Below are 13,089 nucleotides of genomic sequence, written 5' to 3' on the forward strand. Positions count from 1 at the left end.
TGCTTTCTCTGTCTGTGATTAGTAATGGGCACTCCAGCCTCTGTGGTTTTCCTTTACTTTGACGTCCATTGGCAGGATGGGAACTCTAAACCAAAAAGAGCTGGACTTCCGAAAGGGAAACTATACATATGGGAGAATGCTGAGCAATTATAAACCATCACCTGGTCATATTACAAAGCTACATATGGTGATATATAAAGCCCAGATTAAAGCACAATCTGCTATATGAAACATCCAGTGTGTGACTACATTTCAGTAATAGTTCAGATTTTTAAAAACCCCTTTTCAGGAGAATTTCCAGCCCATCAAAAAAGTAATTACTGGCCAATGCTAACGTTGTTAGCCAAGGCCAACAAGCCATCACTGAAGAGGGTAAACATAATTATAACTATTCTATTATTTCTTTGCATGATTTAACAACACTGCTTTGCACAGAAAGAGGGTCCTCGAAAAGTCACAGAGGAACCTTTTGAAAGCTGAGATGTCAACTATGACAGCTTGGCCTTTCTAGCGTTAAAGGTACAGTATGTATGAACTGCATAATATGTTCTCACACTCACCTGAGAGTGTCCATTGACTTCCACTTCCTCAGCGAAGCGGACTTTGACAGGGTTGGACTTGAGCTTGGCCCTCTTCTCTGGCGTGATGAAAGACGACTTTGGGCCCTGGGGGGAGGACAAGGCAGGAAATTGTCATAATAATTTGATAATTGTATCTATAATGAATAATAGAGATATACAGGTATATTTTCAATGGAATGTAAAGTTGCACATTGGGGGAAAATGGATAGATATTCCTTCTGAAATGAGATATCATTACTGTAGTTAGTGCTTTCTGCTTCCCACCGCAAACAAGCAGGGATATGTCAACTCAACCAAACACACTTTAGTATTTTCTTGAGTGAGAATTTTAACCTAATTTTCATAAATTGTCAGCACACCAGGATCTAGAATAAAGCTTGCCACGTTCAAATTGTCATGTTCTGTTATCGTCCCTTATTTTGTTACATGTTGTCAATGGTGATACAACTCAAATATCACTGCAGACACAAAAGGTAAACATGATTTGTAAGATACAATATGTTTTCAAATGAACAAACCATAAAAAAAAAAATATATTCAACCAACAGTCCAATGCTGATATCATGATGATACAGTATGTGTTAAGTCTATGTAATGTGTTGAGAGTAGACTTGGATGCTTTGACCAGGAGGAGGCATATATAACAGTGGATATATTCTTTTGAAATTAAATCCCCAAATCAAAAGTATAGACAGGGCACAATGTGCACACTGGGTACTGGATAGCATATGATATGTTCTTTAGAAAATAGATTCCAGAAATGTAGAAGATAGAAAGTAGAATGAGATGAGTATTATGATGTGCTTGCATTTTTTTTTTAAATCTACCTGATAGTATCCTCCCACTAAAGTCATTTCATATTCAATTAGACACAATGCATTGATGGAATAATAGCCAAGTGTTTCGACACTGCTAATAAAACACAAACATCCAAAAACATATAAGCCATTTCCCGATTCTCACAAGGGATTTCCGAAAGAGATAACATTCAGGGGATATCCATTATGCATTCTTAAGTATAGTAGCTCATAACAGAGATGAGAACAATGCCGCGCTCATTAATCTATGCCCAGTTACAGTTGGTTGGCTAAAAGCACCACATGAAATTGACATAAAAGCCTGCTACTCCATCAATCATTTGAACAAGTGTCAGTTCAGAACTCTTCTGATGGTTTCTTACCATCAACAAGCATGGCGGAGCTGAATATTTTCTGGGAAATGCTAATAATTCCTTGGCGAAGCATAATGATTTCTTGGAGGAGCTGGATCACTGCCTTGCTGTGAACTATGAATCAGATGGTAATGTTGCTCCCATCAGCAAGGCTGCTGATGGGAGCAGCCATTTATCTACCCATCCACCCCAGCTTAGCACAAACACATAAGTCAACCATATGGATACAGATTGAGGTGTGCGACCCTGTGCAATGACCCTGTCTCACATGCGGTACACACATGCTTAAACACACACACACACACACACACACACACATGCACAGGCCTGTACACACATATATACGCATATAGATTGAGCAATCATGATAGAGTGTGTCTCCAGAGCTCTCTGGGGGAGTTAGGGGGTGTAGTGTGTTGTCACCATTAACACTGATATAGTACTGAGACCTTGATGACAGGATGTCTGTTAGCATTGATGCTTGACCCCAAGCTTCACTGACACGATAGATTAATGGGTTTGTTGACAACAGCGTTTTAGAATCCCATGTGTATAGACACTGTACATCTATGGTAGCTATGTGTGTGAATGTGTACACGTGCATGCTTGTGTGTGTGTGTGTGTGTGTGTATGTTTATGTGTCTGTGTACATGCAACCGAATGGAAAGATGATGCCAGAAATGCATCATGTTCAACCAAAGTGCTGCTGGAATTGCACCAGCAACACCCAATTAGGTGTCCACCCGTGTGTCTCTGTGTGTAAATGTGTGTGTATATATGCGTGTGTCTGTGAAGTGTGTGTGTATGGTTGTTTAGTAGACTCACCATCATTGTTCTGAGGACTGTCATAGTCACTGTGTCTTGACACTCCCTGGAAAGGAAAGAAAGGGTGGTAAGGTCATGTTTATAGAGACACAATGCACATACTTTCAATTATACAGTATTTTGTGTGTGTCTGTATCCATATCCATGTGTATGTGTGTGTGTGTGTGTGTGTGTGTGTGAGTGTAGTTGTCTGTGTAGACCTGATTAGTTCAGCAGCTTGTTCCGGGGTCAGGTCATCGACAGCGACATTATTGATCTTCACAAGCTGGTCGCCAGGGACGAGCCGACCATCTGCAGGACCACCTGGACACACAAATGTCCTTGTTATACCTGAGGGCGTTTAATTGACCTACATTCATATTCTACCTCCAGTTGACACAGATGCATCACTTTACACACAGTTCTCCATATCTCACCCCCATCCCCCATATGAGGAAAATTGGTCACTAGTTAGTATTCCACCACTTCCCCTGACTCACTCCCACTGACTCCCCTGATTCACCCCCCATTCTCTTCTATATGTCATATTAAATACAGGACCAAGGTTCTGTTTCAGCACAATTACTGGTTGAATTCCCTCCACTGCAACAAAGTGTGCCCTTTCACTATTCCCACCACCTATTGTTCTCACTGTTGGTCCTGTCTCATGTTGTACAACCCCAAACTAGTGAACTTCAAACCCTGAACCCTACATCACTAACCACTGAACCACTACATGACTTAAAGCAATTAACGTTGCTTTTCAATGTATACACCTTCGTAGAAGTTCAAGAGCAGTTGACTTGAAACATTAACTACCCTGGGGATCCGCTGTCGCCAACGGAAATGAGGAACACCCCCCCCCCCCCCCTCCCCACCAGCTCTCAACATCAAATATTCCAAAGACCAAAGAGGCAAAATTCCTTCTTGAACAAAGCTAATCCCAGGATACAGATTCAGAAAATATTACATGGGTCTCATTTTCCTTGGGCCTGATTCACTGTCTGATTCAGACCTTGACCTTTTATGCATACATGTGAACTTGAGGTAATGAATTTGTGAATCAACGCTTGCCCATATTCATGTTCATTCATGTTATGATACACGGATTCTGACTGACTTATGTCCAAGGATGTGAGAATGGGCATGTGTGGAAGGTTTGGAAATGGAGGATGAAATTAAAACCTTAAACACAATAACTGATTGTAAACACATGTCCATTCTTGCATCATTTCAATCACATTTCAACATAATTTCAGAGCTCCTCACAATACTGAGACTGCTCTACTCAAGGTTACAAACAACTTCCTCATTGCTGCTGACAGAGGTGACTGCTCTGTCCTAATTCTGTCCTTAGCCTTTGACACTGTTGATCATAACATTCTGCTCAATTGCTTAGAAAATTGGGTCGGGCTCACTGGTACTGTTCCCAATTTATTTAAATCATATCTTGCCGATTTTCTGTGGTGATTGGCAGTGTCTCCTCTGCCCCGGCACATCTCAGTTGTGGTGTTCACCAAGGGTCAATCCTAGGCCCCTTGTTGTTTTCCATTTACCTGCTCCCTTTGAGTGACATAATCCGCAAACACAATATCAATTTACATCACTATGCAGATGACATGCAATTGTATATACCCATAAAGCCAGGTAACTCATGTAGCCTAAATTGCCTTAAGGATTGTCTTTCCGATATTAAAATCCTCAGTGCATACATCAAATAGTAACAAATAGTAATAGTAACTCTGAATTGGACCAGTTGCTAGATTTCTAAAATGAAAGTAAGAATGTGGTTCTGACCACAGATCCCCAGAGCAGACAAGTTTGGCAGATGACAATTCAGGAAATCCTACAGTGAATGCCAAAAATCCTAAAAATGCAAATCTTCTACAAATGTTCTAATTTTATCCTTAATCTGTGTGTAATCTGTGGGTGGTATGTAAACACAGATAACACACACACCATCATCATCCCTATCATCATGACCATCATCATCATCATTATCATCATTATCCTTATTACCATCGACCTCATCCTCACCATGAATTTTTACATCACCACAAATTTCCAGTACACCCCTCGATTACTGAATAATTTCACTGTGATACAAAGCTATCACGTGGTGCTGCAACCAAACCATAATGTTTAGCAGCAACAGGACAGGGACAGATGTAGGTGACAGTGATTGCTCTGAGTGTGCTCTCAAATAAAGGATTCATATTTCACTGTCAGGATGCAGCGAGAGAGAGGGAGAGAGAGAGAGGGAGAGAGAAAGGAAAAATTGAGCCAAGGCTTACCGGGCCACTGGAGATATGAGCAACAGTGTGTGCACGGGTTTGTGTGTGTGTGTGTGTGTGTGTGTGTGTGTGTGAGACAGGCAGAAACAGATGGTGACAGAGCAGACTTGAGCCAGAGAGGAGAAAGAGAGGCACTAGGCCCCAGGACCTCAGGGGAAAACAGATCTTCATACAGTACCTCTGCAGCGAGGCCCTGCTGTACAGTTACACACGGAGAAACAGGACAAAGGGAACAACTACACTGCGGTATTTTATTAGAGTATTAGGAAGCTACTGCACACTCACTACAACATGTACTGCTGGAGGCATTGGACTGAATTGCCTTTTCCTCTACTGACTGTTGTTCTAGGTTCATGCCGGACCTGTTATTTATGATGGCTTTGCCTGATCTCCTTTCCAGGTCGCCCTGCCTTATTAATTGTCTTTCTTTCTTCTTCTATTTTGTGCCTATGTAATTTATATATTTACTCTACCGTGAATTGACTGTAATGTAATTATTGTACTTATGCTCAAGACTATATTCTGTAGATTTTCTCAAAATAAGTGAATTGTATGACTGCTGAATGTATGAGATGATAAAATGTAAATAATGATACTAAAATGAAAATGTATCCTGATTGATTGCACACAGGTTTAATTACTGTCTGTGATGTGTGGAAATATGCTATGAAGAAAGTCTCTGATTGAAAGCTTAGATTTTTTGTCACAATAAATGTTAAACTTGCATTGGAGACAGTGTGTGGTTTTAAATTAAATATATTTTAAATACACATTTAATTACTTTTGAGTATTTTTATTGGCAGGAGTGAAAAAAATCTGTAAATTGTGAATTGTGTCAAGATACTTTTGGAAGTAGTATTTGTGTATGCCAAAATGCAGTATTTACAGAACTTTCTGGAATACACTGGATTTCTGTAATCGGATATAGAAATTGTTAAATTCAGATTAACTACACTTTGTTGGCTGTAGCACAGTGATGGATGCAGCAGCACAGACCTTACAGACATCGTGTGTAATCTGTGTGGATAATAACCATGCAAAACATAAGAGGACAGTTGCCTGACAAAAACGTGGTCATTGATGGTCATATAGTTCAACAGAAGCAAGGCTGGTTGAGTAACCCACGCCTTATCCATATGCATGACATTCAGGAAGGCAAAACAGCAAAGCAGATCTAACAGAATGCTGAAATCCAAAACTGAGAAAACTTTGAGTTGACTGTGAGCTGCGAGCAGACCGTATTCAGGATTTGTGATGAAAAAGGATTCTATTTTTGGAGAATTACTGAGGGACTGGGTCGACGTCTGTACCACTGCAGCTCTCCTTTAGATGTGATAACATTCACAGCAACTACTCACTGGAGAATAACTTATGTGGTTCTGAGCTAAGGCCTTCTTAAATTGTGTGGCATGAGTGCCCATCACAGTCATTTCTCTCATTCCTGCAATTCTTGTAATCACCACAGGCACCTTAACAAGCTCAGAAACATTCATCCCCCTCTCTCTCTCCTTGTCTCCAGATTTAATTGATTGAATCAAGCATACATAAATGAACAAAAACCCCACTAAGCAGCAACCATTTTCTTTTCCCAACATTTCTCATCATGCAGGCGAAAGGAAAATGCTGCTGGTTGTGTCATTTGCTTTTGACACTGTTTGGCTAATACACTGCTGACTTTGAAGTGTCTGCCTGTAAGTGTTACATTTTGACCAGTAGGAGGTGCCGTGCCAAGGCAGGCAGCGACAGTGGAGAGGACTACGTCCATCTGCTGGTGCCGACGCACCCCTGTGTCTTGGTGGCTGGATTTAGCAGAAAAAGCTCCTCCTTTGTTCTGCCTCCTCCACTCACTACACTGAGGATGCTGCACACACATAAACACAGCATCAGTGCCACAGTAAGTTCTCTTTGTGAGTGTAATTGTGCGTGCATGTGTGCAGTGTGAGCACATTAACAGCACGGTTACCAGCTTAAGTCCAAATTACAAGTCAATATGTCCCTTGTACCTTTCAATCTTTAAAAGACACTTTGTCTTGTTCTCTGGCTGGGGGCCTGCAGTGGGCTGGCATTGCTGTGCTATTTCTACTGCTGGCTAACAAAACTTTCCCCATGCAAAAGTACCAAGAGAGAGAGGGAACCTGGGGACAACGGGGACAGGGGAAGGGGAAATGTAACAGCCTCTACTGTTCCTGCTATAATTGGTGGGAGGGTGTTCCTATCTGCCTTATCACATGTCAAAGCTATACAGCCAAACTCTTGGCTGGAGCTTACATTGTAATAATACTTCTATCAATAATGTATTGATGCGGACACTGAGACATTGAGATGAATGAAAATAGAAACTAAATTCCTAATTAATATCAATCTCTGCTATCAGATGATAGCTGATATTACTTGTTTGTATTTGAAAGAATTGCCTATGCATGATACCTGAGAGGGTGCTCAACAGCGAGTCTTCAAGGGTATTATAGCTTTCATGCATCATTTACCAATGCATGTGTACTTACTTACTCCCTCTAAGTAGTATACATATACATAGAATAAAAACAGGCGAAAGGATGAAAGTTCTCTCACTAATAATATAATCACTAACTAATTTATTGCTGTATGTATATGTATATAAGTGATTCTGTCCTCCAATATGATTGGTCCAAAAACTTTCATACAAAGCACATTCATATTATCCATCCAGTCACCACCTTGTAGCTGGGTCAGAATTACAGTGGCAATAGGGAAGCAGAGCAGCTCAGAAGTCCTTTCACTTCCTCCAGCTCCTCCTTGGGGATGCCAAGTTACTCCCAGGCATGCTGGGAGATGTAGTCCCTCCAAACTGGCTCTCGGCATGTGGAATCTAACCTCTCTGAGGGGAAGGAGTCTGAGCCGGTGTGGGAGGCCCACACACAGTGTCAGCTCTGAATCCAAACTCCTCGATAGGGAGTTGTCTCTCTCCTACTCAAGTTGTCCAGGTTGAGAGGCGCTGGACGGGTGTGGGGATACTCGGCCTTCTTGGAGCCAGTGAGTGACGTGCTGTGGAAGGCTTCACCTAACACCTCCATAGTCTTACTGTGAGACTTTAATGCTCATGCTGGCAGTGACTGGGATACCTGGAAGGGTGTGGCTGGGATGAATGACCTCCCTGATCTAATCCTGAGTGGTGTGTTTTTGTTGGCCTTGTGTGCTAGCCACAGATTGTCCATAAGAAAACACCATGTTTCAAAACGAAAAGGTTCATAAGAGTGCGTGGTACCAGAGCTCCTTGGACCAAAGGCAAATGATCGACTTTGTAGTTGTTTAGTCAGACCTGAACACTCGGGTGAAGAGAGGGGCTGAGCTGTCAAAAACGGATTCATTGGTGGTTGTAGCAATTTAAGATTGCATACCTTTTTGAATGCCTCTTAAATTTCATATTGATTGTTCTGTAAGTGATGCCAAATATATGCTTATATATGAGGAAAGTTAAGCCACATAATGTCAGACAGCACAGTGAATAAAGGCATTAAAGTGAGCATATGACTGCATAGCATAAGCCCTACTTGAATACACTCAGCTATATTACAGTACATGGACAGTTTCCCTGTCCACCAGACCCGGGTCAAATAGTATTTGCAAATAATTGTTATTGTTTTAACCTTGGAGTTCCAGATTTGTCAAGTTTACTGCATCAGGACAATTCAGATAATGACAAGTTGTCAGTCACAGCAACTGATTTGATTTTCAAACACTTTCCTGGATAAACTCTCTGGCACTAATTGTGCTTTTTCTGCTGCATGATGACCCTGCCATCTGGCACTTAATGTAGAGAAAAGTAATGCTAAAAGTTATTTGCAAATACTATATAACACAATTTTGCTATCCTCAAAGTCCACTAGACCACTCAGGCACCCTGCATATGGTTACATTCGATAAACTCTGTCCTACCTTGGGTGATGTCCTGCACCAGGATGGGTGTCTGGGAGGAGAGAGTGAGGCCATGAGAGTTGAGGTTTGAGTCCCGCTGGATCTGAACGTTGAAGCGGAAGGGGTAATTCCTCTGGTCAGAGCTGCTGGACTCCGCTGTCTTCCCGTCCACCTGCACCCTCTCTCTGGAGAAGAGCAGGCAGTCAGCCAGTCAGTAAGTCAGCCAGCCAGTAAGTCAATTCATCATAAAAAAAAAGCTAACTATTAATAATTCTGCTCTGACAGTTCAATCAGTTGTATGGTGCATTAGTGCATATTTTTGTATGAGAGAAAAAGAAAGAGAGAAGGATAGAGACAGTTACAAAATATAGTATCAATTATTAGTTGTTCGACAGAAACAGCTAATTCTGAGAGAGTGGGAGACAGACAGAGACAGAGAAAGAGACAGGCACAGAGACAAAAAGAGAGCTGTGTACCTGGTCAGAGAGTGAGACCTGCTGCCTAAGTCTCGGGAGCGTCTCAGCCATCGCCCCACCACCTGCTCCACCCGGCTGGTCCTGCGGGACGGGGAGCGGCTTCTGTCCCGCTCCTCCATTTACCTGGCAGGGGGCAAAGGTCAAAGCAGTCACACAGAGGTCTCCCCAAAAAAGAGGTTAAATGGCTCCAGAATCTATCCTTTTGAGGATGTTGATGATGTTTGACATGGAGTTTAGATGCAATGCATATGGCTGGTTACTGGTTTATGTATGCAGCCAAGACCTCCTTTACATCTGACATTAACGTGCGTCCTGGGTGATTGGATTATAATTGGATAGCACAAAATGCATAAAATCCAGGCGTAAATGCAGCCAAGACACAGTGAAGATCTGATCATCCAAGCTGGTGAGAGATGCATTTGGCCACATAAACAATAAAGTGTAAATAAAAAGAATCTCCAACTGAATCTAAACTTAGGTGCATGAATACAACCAGGAAATACACACCAATCAGGAGGCAAGAGACAGGCAGCTCAGATACTAAAATCCTTGTCAACAATGGATTGTCAGTATAGCCTGCTTGTGGATGGGGAACAAGCAAGACGAGGTGTTTACTGTCAATTTTAAAGGACAGAAATATTACGAGAGGAAGTGACGTATGTGTGACAATCTGCATTTTGACGAGGGAAAGAGAAATTGGATTTTTCAGAGTGTAAAATGCGGAGACGCATTTTAATGCAAGGTGCAAATATAATCCAGCTACATCAGACACACTCTGCATATGAGACGCATGTTAAAGCCAGGTGTAAAGGAGTTCTAAATAATGCAATGCATAATACTCACAGCATACACATACACATACGCGTACATTCAAACATGCAGACACACACACACACCAACATCTATGCAGACTCAAAGACACACTGACACACACACACACATTAAACCTAGCAGTGGGGTTTCTGGGTATTAGGGGTGGGCTGAGGCCAACAATGATGTCACTTGTGGCTACGGCCTAATAGGCTCTTAGCCAGACTCATGGGCCAGTTGCTTGTATGTGGTGTTCAAGCTAAATGGCTCCCTGATCTGTTATTGACCATACGTCAATATCAGTAATTCCTAATTTTCTATAACGGGGGTGTCTCCTGTCTCCTTAAATGGGTCCCTGTTGGGTTTTCTGTGAGGGAGGCGGTCATCATAAATGAGTCTTGACAGTCTGGTGGTTGGTGAGCTGGTTCTAATGGACTAGGGTCTCTGGTGTCTGTGGGGTTTAGGCAGGCTAATGCGTGGGCCTATCTGTGAGTCAGCATGTTAATGGTTCCTAGTGGAACCCTGTAATATTAAAGGTAATGTCACGTCCCCGTACACACACAAACACACGCACACACACACACACACACACACACACACACACACACACACACACACAAAGGCCAAGGGACAGAAAGACAGACTGACAAAAGCTGGTCTTGACTCCTACATTGGATACAATTTCATAACTTGTAAGAACATGAAAGAATTTCACCATGTCACCACCAAAATACATTCCAAATAAAAAAACATAAATGTGTCTTTTGTGGCAACGACTACTCACACAAACAACAACTTTCATTTGAGAGGTTTATTTAAAGTCACGATGAAACTGCATTTTGAGAGCATCTTGCTTCCTTAATGTGATGTATTTCCTGTTGAAACAGGATATTGGGGCGAGACATAATGTAGGGAGGGATCATTCAAAAGTGTACACCAATGGGATAATAATTAGGGAGAGAAATGCAGTTTTATTTAATGGGAAGGGCAGACAGGTAGGATTGTTCAAAAATTTGTAATGTTTTATTGCTTAGAATTTTTATGTACGCCTCCTGGTACATGATGAAGTCATAATGATTTTCCATTTTCCAGGAAGTATTTTTAATATTTTCCTCAAATAGGTTTATAATATGATAGTTTGAAAGAGCTAAAATTAATTTCAGCATGACTTTAACTGTTGATCGCTGTCAAAATTATGAGTTGCTTTTATATTTTTGCTTCCATAAGCAAACTACTATAGTATATCCAAAAGGCCGATCCATCAGTGGGTAATGTGAGCATTTGCTCTCCCTCTCTCTTTCTCTCCCTCTCTCTCTCTCACCACACACACACACACACACACACACACACACACACACACACTCACATACACACACCTCCACAATTCCAGCCTGAAGATTGAAGCGGTCAGATAAAGACTCAATCATTAGCCGTAACCTAAAACCCCCTTCACATCATCAAAGGCTGAATCAACTAGACTGTGACAGAGAAATGGATACTCTGCTTTGTGTGCATTCATGTAGCACCGTCTCACTATGAATGATGGATGGACAAGGTGGCTGAAGGGTGGATGAGTGAATGAATGAATGAATGAATGAATGCATGAATGAATGCATAGACGGATGGATGGATGAATGAATCAATCAATCAACAATCAATCAATCAATAAATCAGTGAAAGAAAGAATGAATTAATACATTAATTATGGATGGGCGGTTAGGCAGATAAAGGATGGATAAATAAGTGAATGAATCAATGAATAAAAGGATGGGTGATGTATGGATGGATGGATGGATGAAGAGACAGGTAGATAATGGATGGATAAGTTAGTGAATGTATTAGAATAAATGAATAAATGTGTGAATAAATGAATAAATGGATGTATATGTAAGTATGGATAGATGGATAGATGTACTGTGTGTATATGTATGTATGGATAGATGGGCGGATGGATGGATGGATGGATAGATGGACGGATGGATGGATGAATGAATGGAGTGAACATGGACTTATGACCTCCTATGTTTTTGTTTGTTGCTTTGTCTTTTAATGCCACATGTTTTCTTATTGTCCATGTGCGTATTTATGTACATATTATGTGAAATTAATAATAATTTAAAAAAACTGAATGAGTGAATGACCTCAGCGGGCCCGTGTCCCCTGTGTCCTCCCACAGCGAGCAGCTGCAGGAAGGAAGCTCCCCCAGACGGACGCTGCTGATGATAGGCATTAGCACCATCCATTAGAGGGAATAGGAGGGAGGGAGAAGAGGTAAGGAGAGGAGAGGAGAGGAGAGGAGAGGAGAGGAGAGGAGAGGAGAGGAGAGGAGAGGAGAGGAGAGGGGGAAAAGGGCAGGGGAGGGGAGAGAAGAAGAGAGAGAAAGAGAGAGGGGCAGCGAATGCATGGAGGTATGGTGTGACTGACGAGGGCAGAAATCAGGTGTAGAATGAGGAGAGAGGAAAGAAAAAACGAGAGAGAGGTAGAGAGAAAGAGAGGAGGAGAGATAGAAGGTGAGAGAGGAGGAGGAGGGGTTAGTGATAGTGAGTGACACAGCCAGACAGTGATGTCTCCTGGGGGATCTTGAGTCATAAGCACATTATCCATCCATCTGTCTGCATATTCCCTCTCTCTCCCTTTCTCTCTTTCTACTCATGCCAGCTATCCCTCCCTCTCTCTCTCTCTCCCTCTCTCTCTCTCTCTCTCTCCCTCTCTCCCTCTCTCTCTCTCCACCCCATCTACCCCTCACCTCTCTCTCTTCCCGTTTGCCTCCCTCGCTTCTCTCCCGCTTCTCAGGTTACGCAGACCCAAGGCAGAAATACATACAGGGTTTTGTTGGGGTTAGAATAGATCCACCAGCCCTCCTAAGATAGCGTGGAGATTTCAAGAGTCAAATAGATACACACACACACACACACACACACACACGCATTAAAGTAGAAGAAACGTCATAATGTAACATGAGGCCCTGAATATTAGCCGTAATAACGCTTGTGAGGATTTCCACAGGAGTTACTTCCTTTTTAAAGTGGATTATCAGGGGTGGATTATGAACAAATATG

The 13,089-nt window shown here is 42.0% G+C and overlaps 1 protein-coding gene across 1 annotated transcript in view; it reads right to left on the reverse strand.

Moving 5' to 3' along the window:
• LOC139660454 (FERM and PDZ domain-containing protein 1) overlaps positions 1 to 9,339 on the reverse strand; it is a 19,557-nt gene extending 10,218 nt beyond the window's left edge. The window contains exons 1-5 of the mRNA XM_071538603.1: positions 9,239 to 9,339; positions 8,766 to 8,929; positions 2,778 to 2,880; positions 2,578 to 2,623; positions 561 to 665 (exon numbers count right to left, since the gene is read on the reverse strand). Of these exons, the coding sequence (XP_071394704.1) occupies positions 561 to 665; positions 2,578 to 2,623; positions 2,778 to 2,880; positions 8,766 to 8,929; positions 9,239 to 9,339 (519 nt within the window). The remainder of the gene's footprint in view (positions 1 to 560; positions 666 to 2,577; positions 2,624 to 2,777; positions 2,881 to 8,765; positions 8,930 to 9,238) is intronic.
• Between the last annotated feature and the right edge of the window lie 3,750 nt (positions 9,340 to 13,089).

The sequence above is a fragment of the Centroberyx affinis genome, unplaced genomic scaffold (genome assembly GCF_046629955.1).
Source record: "Centroberyx affinis isolate AG114_WGS23_722 - 3 ecotype Tasmania unplaced genomic scaffold, CSIRO-AGI_Caff_v1 ptg003308l_1, whole genome shotgun sequence".
In the NCBI taxonomy this organism is placed as follows: domain Eukaryota; kingdom Metazoa; phylum Chordata; class Actinopteri; order Beryciformes; family Berycidae; genus Centroberyx; species Centroberyx affinis.